At 37.1% G+C, this 16,131-nt stretch overlaps 1 protein-coding gene across 3 annotated transcripts in view; it reads right to left on the bottom strand.

The window, feature by feature from the left end:
- The window catches only part of PTPN3 (protein tyrosine phosphatase non-receptor type 3), a 158,931-nt gene that overhangs the window by 28,264 nt on the left and 114,536 nt on the right, over nt 1-16,131 (bottom strand). For all 3 annotated transcript variants that reach the window (XM_057379243.1, XM_057379244.1, XM_057379246.1), the window contains exons 14-16: nt 14,247-14,423; nt 2,492-2,515; nt 382-580 (exon numbers count right to left, since the gene is read on the bottom strand). In XM_057379243.1, coding sequence (XP_057235226.1) covers nt 382-580; nt 2,492-2,515; nt 14,247-14,423 — 400 coding nt within the window. The remainder of the gene's footprint in view (nt 1-381; nt 581-2,491; nt 2,516-14,246; nt 14,424-16,131) is intronic.

Here is a 16,131-nt window from a genome sequence, read left to right as displayed (position 1 = left end):
AAAGGATGATATTTAGCCATCTGTGAGAGAAGACTGGGATAAAGSAGAGTTGTGTCTGCTATTCAGACATAGAACAACTTGAGTTAGCTGATCTTTCCCCTTGGAAGAAACAACATTTAATCGTGTAAGGGTTTCCATTACACTAGGACTTTYCCTGAAGTTTCTGGAATGCTGGACACTTTGGAAATCAATGCACTTGGCAAGCTTGTCTATCACAGCCTTGAATAAACATGAGTAGCAACACAAGATCTATTCTCATTACTACTGTCATAAAATATGCCCATCCTGAAATACAGCCACCACTTTTGTACACTCCTAAACTACAGCTCAAAGTTATATTCACTGCTAGTTCTGACTTTAAAAGCACACAACTGGACATACCTTATCRCAGTAGTACTGACTGGAATCTTCCATGGAGCTACTTTTTGTAGCGTTGTCATATGTTTCTAAGAACTGTTTATCCACTCCTTCCAACGGGTAAGAGCCAGAAATGTTGCCAACTCCATTGGGAGACTGAGCCAAGGCTTTAGGTGAGAGACGGGTCAGAGAACTCCGTGTAGGACTGTTTTCCAATACATTCCTTTGTTTAGAAAGGATAAATATTACAAAGGTACTGTTACCCAGGTATTTTAATCAAAAGAAAGTTTAAAAGAGCAAGTTTAAGAGTTAAAAGAGCCAACTTTATACTTAGATTTAACACCATTTCTTAGTGGAAGTGCAGGGAAACAGGATTGGAGTGTGATCTAAGCCTATCATTTGATCAGTGGGCATTCAGAAGAATGGATAAAAATTCTAGAATACAAAAACCATTTAATGCAAGATATTTGGATGTTAGACGTGAAAGGCAGTGTTGCAGTRGTACAGGAATTCACAGTAAACGTGGAGAAAGCTGAACCACAAGGGAAAGGCACTTCAGTTGCCAATTCTATCCATGAAAAAATCTTTTGCTGTGGTTCCACTCTCATTCCTGCAAAGCACTTTTTTAATTCCTCCCTCTTACAAGTGCCATCTCAACCTTCTCCCTGTGGGAGAAGGCAGTTTACAGAAAAGTCATGGTAAATTGTCAGAGAAATAGCAAATTAAGTGAYAATGAAAGGTTTAATTCCAGTTAAAGTATTGTTATTGAGGTAGTCATAACTACATGAAAGGACCCAGAATTAACTAAGGACAGATCTGGCATTCAAGAACTTGAACATTCAATGACAACAAATGTCAGTAACTAAAAACCTCAAATTTGGGAATTGGCCAAGTTGTGTGATGGCACTGCAGGACTTCCGAAACATTCATTTAGCTACATGCCCTCTTATGAAAAGGATGACACGCAGACCTCTGATACAACCAACCCCCTTCTTCAACTGGACCAAACTTATGCATACCATACGGACTAACTGCTCCATCCTGGTAAATACTAMCTAATGTAAAAATATCTGTCTTGGGCAAAGCTTAGGTATAGCAACATCAAATTTTGACAGTGCTAAAGTAGCAGAAGWACATGCAAGTAAACTCTGGCATCAAAATTTGTAAATTCAAACATTTACTTGGGCTGTGGTATTTGTGAGCTTTTTTTGAACCATTTCCAGCAGCCATTTCTAGCTGTCAATGAAAAAGTAATTTTACACTACAARGAATGTAGCTTAGGCTTTTAACATATAAGAATTGTATTGCAGCGAACTTTGATACTGYAAATACTTATATATTGGCTTGTGAAAAGCCAATCAGTGAAAATCTGATTGCAGCAAACACAAACGTCCTGAAAGATGCCATCAAGCAAATRTATGCTTGCCATAATACTTCTGACTTTCAGTTATACTATGTAAACTTGGCAATGGCAGTGAGGTGTTTCATGCAACATTTGCAGAATTTTCAGTAACTAGAGAAAATATTTTTTCAGTGTATCAGAGACCTTAGTCAATTGACACCGTCAGTAATTTCAGAATACTTTGAAGTAGTGAACTATAATGACACTGTCAAAATTCCATTTTTATCTGATCACTTCCAAGACTCTTTATGATTCCTATAAGGTCAATGTTAAGCAAGGAGAAACACTATTCCTCCTAACAAGTTTTTCAGAGTATAGTAGTTCTAAAAAGCATTTTCCTTACAAGCTTGAATTACAGACCATAATGATTGTTCAATGTAGAAAAGAAATCTAAAAATACCAGAAAAATACAATCATGYATTTCCATGTCATCTGGCACTATATAAAGAGTCACCACATAAAACTACCAAGATTTTTGCATGATTAAACTTTTACAACAGTTTCTAACCAGTTTTTTTTGTTAATACTGATGAGGATCGAGTAGAACTTAAGACTTTGCAAATCCTGACCCCAAAACTTACTTTTTTTTTACAAATCTTTGCAATCTTCATTGGTTAATACATTTGTGTCTTTYAATCATTCAAAACCACTACTTTGAAAAATCAGCTGAAGTTACGTATTTCCTTACTTATCTTAAAGCTAGAGATAGGAGAAAGTGTAAAGAAAACTCACTTTGGTGATTCTTGTTCTGATGACCTGATTAAAAAAANAAAAAAAAAAAAAAAAAAAAAAAAAAAAAAAAAAAAAAAAAAAAAAAAAAAAAAAAAAAAAAAAAAAAAAAAAAAAAAAAAAAAAAAAAAAAGCCTGCATAAAAGCCAAAAGTGTGTTCATAGTAAATTAAAGAATACTTAATCCTATGGTGAAAGTCTGAATCCGGTAACTAGGATGTTTTTGAAACACTCAACAAAAATCCCAGGGCAGCTCTGATCATTCACTTCTGCTTTTGACACAAGCCCAGCTACAGGCACACACATCTGCCACTGGAACTCTAACTATGCAGGAGTTTGCAGAGGCAATTACTTGCCCAGACATACTACATAATTTTAGAAAGTTTTAGGTGTGGATCACAATAACTACAGATGTCACTGACTGCATTTTGTAAAAAGTCAAAATGTGGCAAGATCTTTATGTTTAGGTAGCCAGAAATGAGCTACAGGTGGTTTCAGAAGCTTGACATTTCCAATGTTTATTCTCATGATGTGAGAGCAGAGAAGGTGTTGACAGAAAAGTTTGAGACAAAACATAATGAAAGAAGAAGTGGTTACACCAATGACGACAATCTAGAATGGAAAAGAAATTAAAACTGCAGYACATAGCATTTCCAGTGCATTCAACTAGCTTCATCAGAAATCACCTGAAACAGTGAGCTAAATGAAATGACATCAATTAAAACAAGAGCTGTGATACTTAGGATAAATTTTAAACTAAAAGTCACCAAAAAGGTGTTTGCAAAGCAAAGTTTAAGGCAGATGGGATAGCTTTACAAACTCAATTAAGTAGTGACCAAAAATCCTGGAGTGGTGTAAGTCCATGCTGGAAAAATACAAATGTGAAGCAGTTCAGTTTGAATGTAGAATTGCCAAGTTACAGAAGGTAATTCACAGTATACAGTTAAATTTTCAACTCTTATTCTCTAAATCACCCTTAATACTAAGAACTATGTACTATGTTTCATCAAAATTACAGTAAAAATARCACCTGTATCAGTCTAGATAAGTTTCCTTGTATGTAATTTGACAATATGAAGAAATTCTTCCTTGAGAGGCAGAGMTAGTGAAGCTTGATCCCTGAAGAATTTGTGGAGGTTTGAGTTCTGTGTACTTTTAATGCTTTTAAAGCATGGAACTTCTTCCCCTTTTATTGCAGTCATACTTAACTTCTGACTCCACTGACATGTATCCCCACTCACCCAATGGTTCCTTTGCTTCTGTTTGCCCACAACCCCAGAGAACTTTTAACCCCCGAGTCTAAGCAGATCCTGTGGCAACGTACACTGCCTTGCTGCTTGACCAGCCCACATCTAAATGGGACAAACAGTGAGCTTCTCCTGTAATTGCTCAGCTGAAGGGTTTTTTTTTTTTTCCTTTCAAGTCACTGACTTTCACTAATCGTGTGAAACTTTGCATCTTCAAAACTTGTCTGCTACATTACATCTGATTGCATTGTCTGAATGTTCTCAGGTGGAAACAGGCAGAGGGGCAGTACAATGACATAAGCCTTATTTCCTTGGGAAGTCATGCTAAAAATAAACCATTGAAGTAATTTTTGTTTAAGTTAATTGGTTTCCTTGTGAGGCAAGGAACCATGTAYCTTTTCTATGTTTTGCCACAGCTCTATTTGCAGCTCTTTGCGACAAGCTCTATTACCAAACTCAGTGCAGAATCRAAACAGTTAAACCTTTCAAGTCTTCATTAAAAACTTACAGAYATAGAATTGTGATGAAAATCAAAGCAATGTCCTGATTTTAATATATTATCTCCCCTCTTTCTTCTCAAGAGACAGAGGCAGTTTGAGAAACTGCCTTTTCTTTTGAGAAAGAAAATGCTCTACTTGGGCTTTCATTCATACATCTTCTATAAACTTACAGTGAATTATTCATTAWCTCAGTCATACCTTTGGAGACTCAAATGAGGGATACAAATTCTTAGTTCTATTTGATGAAGATGTATCTGTTAAATTATTGCACTTTAATTCAACTATATTAGTTCTAAAAAAAGTTACTGAAAATTCTGTAACCTTTCGAATGTGGAAGTTCACCAAATATTTGATGGAGAAAGTGACCAAATTCACTGTCTGAAAGAATTCACCAGAGATGCAGCTGTGTGTTYCTAAAGTCCTTAGTAGGTCAGCATGCTAGAGCTGCAGAATTTTGAACTGCAACAGTTAAATAGTATTTCTAGCATTTAATTACTCAGCAATGTGATAAAATATCTTAAGCACAAATAACTAGATGGTATTTTTTGGCTACACAGTGTTACAGAGTTTACTAAGCCATCTTCTTCATTTCACAACATATAAGGACTGTATTTTAAGTCAATGAAAAACAACACTCACCAGAGCAGCCATTCAACTYTTTCATCAAGGAAGAGAGCCCTTCCTTGCAAGGAGATTAAGYTTTCCATTGGTGCAGCAAATAAGCAAACACTTTAAAACTTCAGGTAATTTCTCTTCCTCGCTTCACAATGTATCTAAAAATCATGCCATTTCAACCTTGCACTCAGTATAGATTGGTCTATTGATAAGGTATTTTAAATACAGGTCTTTGCCCTGAAAATCTAACTCTCCTCTTCTGCCAGAAAGATAGAATGGAAAGAACTTAATAAAAGACCCCTCCTCCTCATTTTGGTGTGACCTACCAGGGCTTTCTGCTATTCTGAGAACTGAGGATGATAAACTACAGCAGAACAAAACCCCGAGAGAAAAGGGTCAACTGAAACAATAGCACTGTAGCAAAACTCCCCCTTTAAAAACAACTGAAGGAAACATCTGTAGGTTTTGCCCTTGTGCTGTTCTTGAAGTTCTTAAAGCTTATTTTATTGTAACACCTGCAGGGTTGGGGAGACCAAGTGTGCCAGCACTTCCATTATCACCTTTTTTCTAAGGACTCACCATTAAAACTGGGTTTTTATTCATAAGCAAAATAAGTGGAAGATTGCAGCAAAACCTTTCTGCTGCCTTTTAGTGACATTTATACACAGAATATTCWGCATTTCTGTGAAGAGAATGACTRTGTAAGAAGGTGCCATAAGTTTTTTGTGCTGCATAATTAAGAGAACCAGTACGGAAAACTTGAGGACTTCATGGCTTACACAAGCTTTTCAGTGATTTCCCATAAATTCCAATCATTCACATTTGTATGCTGCTGCCATCACCATTAAAGGGATACTTTGTAACWCTGCATTGCCTCCATTGACCATATTCCAGTTTACTGACTTGCCWTTAAAGTTTCATGTGTTTTGACACACAGCAACTGCTTGGATTGTTGCAAGGTTTGCGTTATCACAGTTTTGCAATTCAACTTTGAGACTTTCCGTTTGGATGCAAAAGTATTGCTTTTTGAACTGGCAAAGAAAATGTRGTACATTTGAATAAGGATATATATTGAAAAAGAAAAGTTTGCATCTAAGCAAAATATGTACAGGTATATTTTAATGTACATTTGGGTGGAAAAGCATGTAAAATTCAAACTCTATTAGTGGCAGACCTAAAATTCTTATTTGAAAGTAACTGAAACGTTCTCAGATCCACTGTCTGAGAGTATTACGGTACCTTCACCAAGAAAGGCGTAAAAGTTCACAAAGACAACAGAATTTTGTAAAATGTGACAGATTTTGTAAGAACAATAATTATCTTTCTGTATGATTAAGAACCAAGTATAAATAACAGTTTAAAATACGGGCTTGTTTGGGTTTTTTTTATTTGCAATTTTCTACCAAGAAAGTAGCTACCACGACTTGAYTGGATAAATCCGAAGAGCACTTTTATCAACAGTAAAGCTTTAAAACTAAAAATCATATTCTAGTTAAATGAATGATGTGTTCCCATAGGATATTCACCAAAGCTCACTACGTAGCTACAGTTTATTGTCTATCAAATGCTAAGCTAAAAGAATTGAACAAATGCAGCATCCGTTCAGGAAATCTATTTTCAGTGCAATACCTTCACCAGATGATGCATCACACTCACACCAGGAACRTATGTGCACTTCCAGAAATTCATAGCACAGTGCAAGTGAATTTCCTTTTTGTATACTAGCTCATCATTTCATTTCCTTCCCCTTCAACTCCGGGGCTACACACATTATTCCATCTRTATCACTAGCAAAAGAYACTTTCACAACGTAAGTTAAAGGAYGTTTATATCTTTGCTATAATTTCAGAGAAAAGTTYATGAAGGGATATATTGCATTTATAACAAAAAGAATCGTAGACTCCAAGCAATTTAGGTCAGAAGGGAACCTGAGAGGTTCATCTAAACTTTTGTTCAAAGARCAGCAATCCAAGTTAGGTGAGAGTGCTCAGCTCACTGCATTTTGAGGTTCTCCAAGGATGGAAACATCTCCACCGTTCTGCTGATGCGTACTAAGGCATAAATAACCAAAATGTAATCTCCCCCCCCAATTGTCTTTTGAGCATTTCCCTAAATATAACTTGAATCCAATGCCTCATGTTTTTACTCTGCATCTGCAAGAAGAGCTGGCTCTTTATTCTTGATATCCTCTTTTGGCAGTGCAAGGCATCAATGTGACCAACCCCTCCTCGACTCCCCCAGCCTTCTGGTTCTCCTCGTGCATCATGTGCTTGCACCTGTGAATAACTCGCCAGATTTATCTCATCAATCAATGTATGACTCTAAATATAAGATCTCTATCATCTTGCCTGTCAGGAAGATTTTCTTGCTGACTGTTACTATACCTTATCACTTAGAAATATGTTTTACAATAATCTTTCTGGTGAAACAGAAAACTTCACAGCTAATCTTTTCTGTTAGGCCAGCGAATCTACTCTAAAAAAGTACCAAAACACTTGCTCCTACGCAATCTGCTGTTCCACACCAAACAGACACGTTTGGTTTATTTAATTACATGGTGAACAGGAGAAATTGAATACAATTCAGGYAATAAGGCCCTCCACACAGCTTATCAGCTTACTTCTCCAAGCCAATAAGCCATTTATTTTTTCTCTTTGGCACCTTGTATACKGTGCTGGATATGGCTGAGATAATTTTCTTCACAGTGTCTAGTATAGGGCTCTGTTTTAGATTTTTGCTGAACACAGGGTTGATAATCTAGAGATGGTTTTGTTACTGCTCAGCAGGGYTTACACAGAGCAAAGGCCTTTTCTGCTCTTTGTTCTGCCAAGCTGGTGAAGAAGTTGTTAGTGCTTGGGAAGCTGGGAGGAGACACAGCCTGGGCAGGTGACCAATTGACCAAAGGGATATTCCTGACAGTATAACATCATGTTCWGTATGGAAAGCTGGGGGAAGAAGCAGGAAGGAGGGGACATTTGGAGTGATGTCGTTTGTCTTCCCCAGTCATTCTTATGTGCGATGGAGCCCTGCTCTCCGGGCAGGGCTGAACACCTGCCTGCCCATGGGAAGCAGAGAATTCTGCTTAATTCCTTGTTTTGCTTTGCTGCTGTGCATGGCTTTTGCTTTCCTTATTTAACCATCTTTATCTCAGCCTATGGGTTTTCTAGCTGTTACAATTCTGATTCTCTCCCAGATTCCATTGGTGGGGAAATGAGCAAGTGGCTGTGCGGTGCTTGGTTGCTGGCTGGTATTGAAACATTGCAAATTTATATTCTTCTTAACAAGTACCCTTCCCATTCAGAAAAGTGTGTTCAAAATAATGGAAAAAACATTAAGAGGGTAAGTGAAAGCTATATTAACACCTCAAACTATTTCACCTATAATATAAAAAACAATTTTAAAGTATTTTAAAAAGCACATGCCATTAAAGCTGAATTTACAAGGTCAAAAATAAGCTCTTCTCCWCATATAAAGGGAAAACAGGTCCTGTAACAGGTAACATGACTAAGTTTATCCTGAACTGCCAAAACAAATGACTATCTATTTCAGTAATCCTTTACATGTAACACTTTATTTTCTGAAAGAAACCCCAGCTTACTGACATTCAATTAAGTGGAAAGTGTGGGTGTTGGCCACAACATGGGTCTTCCCACAAAAAACCCTTAAGCCTTAAACCTTCCCAGACAAAAATCCTAAATCCATGAACAGGGAAGAGTGGAGTATATTCTTCCTTTTTCTTACTGAATGGTACAAAACTATGCAGCTTCCCACACCTGGGYTCCTGGAGGTTAAGAACATTCAACAACACAGTGCTTTTCAGTTTTCATTTCTTGTCTTTTGTTTGTTTGCATTTCTCGTTGCCTGGTGAAGGGTGAACATCTGTATCACACCTCAGGCATTCAAAGATGCTTGAGAAAAAGGAAAGGAACAATGAAAACAAGGCAAAATTAAAGTTCAAAGCTCCATAAATAGTACTTGGTTACATGACTTCCAAGTTTTCATAGCAGACCTTGGTATTTTAAGTTCACCAAGCGTTTAAAAAGCGTATTACTGAAACAGTTGAAATTATTTTTTTCATTTACACCAAATGCCTTAACATAAAGATACAAGCAAAATCATTATAGCAATTTAAATTTTCACTTATTTAATTGAGGACAAAGGACAGGCTAGTTTATTTCAAGGAGTCTYTTTCTCTTCTGGAACTTCCAACAGTTCTACATCTATGAAGAATCCTACACATTAAGTTATATTTAATTTTTTTTTTTTTTAGCTATCAACACCAAGAACCAGGCCTTACATTAGGGATGGCCAGTGCAGCCTTTCAAGAGAAAACCTAATATCTGATAAAAGATCAAGCATGTCAGAGTACATTATTCCAAAACATAACCAGTCTACTACTTCAGTTAAAACCAACTTAAGATTTGAAGGTAACTGCTTAAATCAAAGATGTTGTGGAATGTTCCAGCCTGGTATTGAAACAATGTCACATACTTTAATATGACTTTCATTTTCATTGTACCTTTTCCCCTTAAACAACACAGTAGCATACAGATCACAGCAGTGTCAGGGAAAGGCAAAACAGTAAGAACAATTTGTTCCTCTGCATCGTGAGTCTTTCCTTATTCCAATTTTGTAAACTGTAGTGGTATCTTTATCAAGACAGACTGCAACAGAGGTAATCTTTAAGCACTATACCTGGCTAAAAAAAGCAAAAATTGCAATAAAAAACAATTCCCTGCTGAAGTCCATCAGTCTGCCTTTAAAAATAACCAGTTATGGCTTAAACCTGTTRGACTGAAAGAAAAACATTTTTCTCAAAGACAACATCCTCCAGGAGCTCTATCCAGGCTACCTATCAGGAAAGTAGAGGGCCAGGATGAGTTGATGCCTGATGGTATGACAACTTTGAATAAACTTCCCAAACTAAAGCAGCTTTCCCACAGAGGTAACTTTAGAGATAATGAAGCCTCATAATATAACTTACTTTGTATCTTAAAGGAAAGCCAGTTTGTATTCATAACACTTCCCTAATGTATACCTCAGGGTTTAAGGACATCTGAAGACATGTAACCTCACAGAAAAAGAGATGTTTTCCACTTTGCTTAAGATAAGAAGTTTAAAAAGTCAGTAACAGCAGTTCATTAATGAAGAGAATGCAAATCTCTCAAAGAAAACATTTTCAGGGAAGYCAAGACCATGGAAAGCTAATTCTATCTAAAAAAAGTTACAAACAAGTGCACTTACTAATTAATTAGTATGTTTAATCTCAATCCTGTTCTTGAAATAACTTTTAGAACAAAATAATAATGGCACCATGTGCACACACATGTAGGGATGGTATAAACAGAGTCTCAGAGTGAGCATAACATGTACTCAGAAAACAGACTGGTTTACCTGTTCTGAACTGGTGAGGCACAGCCATAAAGTGTTGCACAACAGGGAAAGCAACTTTTGAGACTTCAGAAAGCCAAGAGTGAGGTCCACRTATATGTTAGTGCTAATTCTTCAGTGGCAATAGCAGTCAGCTGAGATGCTCAGCAACAGAGCAACAAAGAGGATGAAGAACTAACAGGGGATGTTCTCTGCATAAAGGCTGGAGAGATTTGGGCTAAACAAAAGTCCTCTTGAAGCCCTCTTCAGCACTGTCTTTTCTGACAAGTTTTGTAAGCAGGTGTGATTTGAGAGAGTTGGCTTAGATAAGCAAACCTATTCATGCCCTGCAAATGAAGTTTTAGATAGTGTAAATTAATTTGGAATTGGACTATTTTTTTGTCTACAATACAGATGTAATGGACAGTTCCAATCTTTTCTACAGACACCAAACTAAGAGAGAAAAATTGCTTCTTTTCACCATGTCTGAGCGCCAAATGGTTCTTGAAYGTGAAAGTACCTTAGATAATTTGGGTAGCTAACACAGTGCTCACTAGCTTGCCCTGGCTTTCTACTGTTCACCTGTGTGCATGGTTTGTGCTATGTTCCAATTTTCTTTTTTTCCAGTCACAGCCTATAGTACAGACCTCAAATTTCAGTTGGAAGGCAGTGTTTACACMAAGCAAATTATTATGGCCTTAAGAGAAACAATATAAGAAATGACAAAATATTATTGACTATCATCTCCAGCAAGTTCATTTAAAGGATTTTAACAGCAAATGTAATTCTAGATGATATGTTGATACAGTACAGTATCTTAAAAGAAATTGAAGAAGAAATATTAACAACTGTTATGTTTTATGCTCTCCAAACTAAGATCTGTTTCACATAATTTGTTTTCTAAATTGTGTACTGTTTCAYAGAAAGAAAGTAGAACTTGATTGATTCCTACATGATGGTAAACAAAGCAAGGAAGAAAGTTGATTATTAAGAAAATAAATATACTTGGTATTGTAAGGAAGGAAAAAAGCTGTAGAGAGCAATAAATGCACATGTATGTATTTTTGCCAGCAGTGGCTGCTTGTACATTTCTGATATCCACCAAGGTTCTGAATGTGCCTAGGCAGGATTAGGTAGGTAGCAAGTCAGTACAYAAGTTTTACCTAAGATTTGCCTCAAAAAGGCAAATTGACAACAGGTCMATTTGAAGGTAGGTCTATCCTACCTTCAAACCACAAACCACCTGCTGTTTTGACAAAAAAGGGAAAAAGAGTGACAATTATCCTCCAACCCTGAAATGCTGATGGCAGCTGGAAAAATAAGAGAAGAGTCATATTCCATGCCAGCCACAGCTTGCACAGTCTTGCGTCAGAAATAGTAAATTTAATTGGTGTTTACAGAAGTCAAGCTGCTGGAGGATTATTATTAGTAGTAGTAGTATTTGAGGTCCCAGACATAACCATTCAATGATGAAATGCCAGTATTTACAGCTGTTTGCCAGCTCTCCAAAAATACTTCAGAAATTTTTCATGCCAAAGATAGTACTTATAATTAGCATTAACTAACACCTTTATTAACAGTCCCAGACAGTGGGCTAGTAAGTGAAAAAAGATCCCCCTAAAGACAATGTGTATTAGCTACTCTTGGCTCTCCTCTAATGAAAAAGAAATTGGAAATCTGTGGGTTTTTTTCCATAGCATTTTTCTATTATGTCAGTTCAAATCTACTGAAGATCAGCATGGCAAAAATGGGTTAGTTGGCTTTACAAGATTTATCAGTACACTGAAAGGTGTTTCTWAGGGAATGCTTAAATATTCCCAGTGTGTGGCAAAAGCCCAGGGCAAGCATCCATATTCAATACTGAAGATAAGCAAGGTAAACTTTTTTATTTCCAAAACAGATTTAGCTGACAGGGTAAGATTCCCTCTCTCAATAAAGCATTCACTGAAAGAATGCTTTTTTTACTATACACATATACCTGGTTTTACTTTACATAATTCAGCAATGGAAGTGAAGCAAGTAACAACTATTGTAAGAATGCAAAAGGAATAAATCTGGAATGTGTACGAACAAATTGAAATGTAGAGGAAAAAAAAGGGTTTTTATTTGTATGGCTACTTTGTATTTTACCTCAACTGTTAAAAAGGAAATTATTAATTACTATTTTACTTYACAAAAGTCTAACAGTCAATACAACAAAAGATCATTTATTCCAGTCTTCTTCCAAAACGCACAACTTGAATTTAAATTAATCAGATTTATGCAAGGATTTTTTCATTTACCTGAAGACTATAAAATATTACAAACATACCCAAAAAAAGGATAATGTGTTTGGGATAAGATGTAAGAAGAAACACAATGGTTTACACAAGGTAGTAACAGTACAAATCTCCACAGTGAGGGATATTACCCAGATTCAGCACAGTCATTTAGGGTTCAGAAAATAAATGAATATGCTGYTTTCAAATTTAGAACATCCTATTTTCACTGAGAGAAAAAAGGCATAAAGGCAGGATTTTCCACTCCATTCTCAGTAGGTATAAGATAACTGAAACAGGAAGGAAAGCAAAAAACTACAGGGGAAGAAAACAAAAAGGAAAATAAAAAAAAAAAAAACAATGTATTAGCTGGCAGGACACAATTCACCAGTCACAAAACACAGCATGGCAACCTAATTTTCTGTCTACAGCTTCTATCCTCATCTCTTATGTCTGCCTCTCAGTACTTTTACTCAGAAAACACTTCTAAAAGTGTATCATCTGCAAACTTTAAACMTAGCAATGGCATGGTTTCCTATTTACAACATCTAAAGGCAGCACTTTTATGTATTACCATGGCTACTACTGCTATTAGTACTAATAAATAGTATTAAGGTTCGGCTATCTTCCCGTCAGAGAAATAGAGAAATGAAGTGAGAAACTCAAAATACTTAACATACTCAAAAGAGTGACCAACTCCAAATATGCATACAACATGTCAATTTTTCCTTTCTTTTACTGAAAACTCTCTGCTGTAATGGAGTAACAATGTTATTAYAGAATTTAAAGAAAACAATTTAAACCCAGAATTTTAAGCTACATTTAGTAGCTGCACACAGTGACAGAAGCAGGTGAGTCCTGCCAGCTTCCAYTAAAACATTGCTTCTCAAAATACACCTTGCCTTAAAGTAACTAGGTATCACTAGAATCCATTTTTCTTTTGTAATGCTACAAAGGAACCTGCATTTAAATACATAACATTCTGCCCAGCTCTGTTTTAATGTACCTGTTTTGTTTTTGAGACTGAATGATTAATGACTTAGTACATTATTTCTGAAGTTGATATTGTGATAATCTACATTAAGAAATGAATGTAACCACATATATAATATAATACATGAGCAAGCAAATGATCAGAGTGCACACACACAGGGGCTTCAAGTCCTGGAAGCAAACCTAACAGTGGCTAGAGCAGAGGAAAACAAAGTTGGTCCTCAAGGAATGCAGCCAAAAAGCAGTCACTGCCTTTAAACAAGTCATCGACAATTCCTCTGAAGAAGAAAAAGATGGATGACCACCAGCATTACGATGTTCTTGTGTATACTCAAATGCAATACCTCTTTCAACTGACAAGGCTGAGCTGGTGATGTGGAACATGAGTGAAATCTTAAAAGAGTTCACWAAGTCTTTCTCCTCGCAAAAAGAAGTTTTTGACAGGTAGGAAAGGGTTGCAAAAGMTACTAGGAAACAGGGTATTACAGATTTGTACAGGCATGCCTTAACAGTTCCTCTAATTTTACTAGCAACTCAACTACTGAGTATTGTTTAGGATGAAGGGTTGRTTTGCTTTTGACTTGTTATTCTGTGTCATGGCATTTGCAGTACAGCAATTAGTCAAAACAAAGCTTATGCAAATACAAAACYGTTTGAACTCATTGTAATAATACAACCAATTGTGACTGTTTTATACTACCACTCTTTGGTTTTTATGTTTGGTGCTTTWAAAAAAAAYTCAAAACAGGCAATGGATTGCTTGYGGAAGTCCTTACCTCCTCTGTGGACTACGGTTCTGAGAGAACTCTGAATCACTGTCCTTTGATGTTGGAGAGCCCTTATAYGTGTAAAAAACATCCTCTGTTTCAGTAATATAACTAATCTCATTTGTAAGGTTATCTACAGATGAGTGTCGTGGTTTGCGGATTTCATGACGCAGTCTAGGACTCCGCCTTAAAAAGACAAAATAGAAACACAAGCAGGAAGATTAGAATATTTAATGAAACTTTATAGAAGAAAAAATTCTCTCCTATTGCAGTTATGACCTGAAGCTTCATAATAGGCCTATAAGTCTCACTCTAAATAATCTATTTGAACCATTTTGTATGGTATACTAGGCAATCATACACTGCTAGTTCAGTATACTGAACTGATACATTATTTTCCCCCCTGTAAAATAAAACTTACATGATCAGAGTTTTAACCATAGGATAATTCTGGTTGGAAGGGACTTATGGGGGTCATCTAGTCCAATCCAAAGCAGGGTCAACTAAGGCCAGACCTTAAGCTGCTTAAGGCATTATCCACTCATATCTCAAAAAATCTGAAGGATGCAGACCACACAGCTTCCCCAAGCGACTGTGAATGCGGTGAAGCATCTTTTCCATTGTATCCAGACAMAACCTCTCTTGTTTCAACATATACCTGTTGCCTCATCCTCCCAACAAGCAATACTGAAGAACGCAACCTCACCCCGTAGCTAGCCTCCTCCTAAGTAATTCCAGGCTGTAATTAGGCATCTGGGAAACTCCTGCTTCTCCAGGCTGTGACTACCTTGGAGCTGGTGGTCTCTGCTGAGCTTGCTCCAGTGTCTGTCTTGTATTTGCAGACAAAAAGGGCTGCAGCATTCCAATAAAATCTAATGCAAGCTGAGCAAAAAGGGGTCTATCATTTCCACTGACCTACCATCTACGATTCTGTTAATTCTGCCAGGTTGAAGTGGACCTCTTTGCTGTCAGGGCACACCAGATGGTTCATGTACCATTTCTGACAATAAGATTAAGAAGCTATTTTCCAGAAAGCTGCACTGCAGACAATACTGTTGCACTGGGTTCCTACTTCCCAGCACTCTGTGTCTGTATCCATTGAATTTCACATATTTCCTATTGGCCCATTTCTCCAGATTATTGAGATCCCTTTGGAGAGCAGCCCTGCCCACAGGTTTATTGATTMATCCCCCAGTTTGGTGTCATCYGCAAACTTTATGATCAAGCACACCATTGCCTCCTCCAGGCCACAAAGATGTTTGGTTTTGCTAGGTTAAGTTTTTAGTGGTGAGGGAAGCCACAAAAAATGGCTCCTGTGAGAAGATATTGGAAGTCTTCTTCATCATGTCCAGCAAAAAGAGATCTGCCCCCCTGTGTTGTAGGGCCAATCTCTGATGGTTCTGAGGGTGATGAACAGGCTGCTGTTTAAGCCTGGGACAACTTGAGATATTGGTTACACCTCTATGGTGATGTATGGTCTCATATTTAAGAAGAATTCWAAACAAGTAATTTTCAGCTTTCATTAGCTTTTAGCCCAAATCCCCTCCACCCTGCACAGGGGAGGAGGATGGTGAGGAGATGTGAGAAAAAATGGAGACATCAAGGCCAGGGAGGCAGAGGAGAAGGTGTTTTGTAAGCTGTGATGCAGACCATGGAGGAAACAAGCTGTTCCTGAGGTGACCATATCCAGTTGGAGACCTGAGATACAAATRACCTGGCCTTGGAGGACTAATTGTAGCTGTAGTGGCCATGCCTGGAGTGAGTGAATGTCTGCAGGGAGCTGTGTTAAGAGTCAAGAGTAAAGTTTTGCTCCTGGTTCGAGTACGGAGCCAGCCAGCCTTGGAAGACTGCTTCCCTCTCTGTGGCTGAGGTAAAGGAAAAAAAATCCCATGCC

The sequence above is a fragment of the Malurus melanocephalus genome, unplaced genomic scaffold (assembly GCF_030028575.1).
Source record: "Malurus melanocephalus ecotype Western Australia unplaced genomic scaffold, MMel_1.1 scaffold_395, whole genome shotgun sequence".
NCBI classification, from domain to species: domain Eukaryota; kingdom Metazoa; phylum Chordata; class Aves; order Passeriformes; family Maluridae; genus Malurus; species Malurus melanocephalus.
Note: the sequence above shows the minus strand (reverse complement) of the source record. Positions and strands in the feature narration are given on the sequence as shown.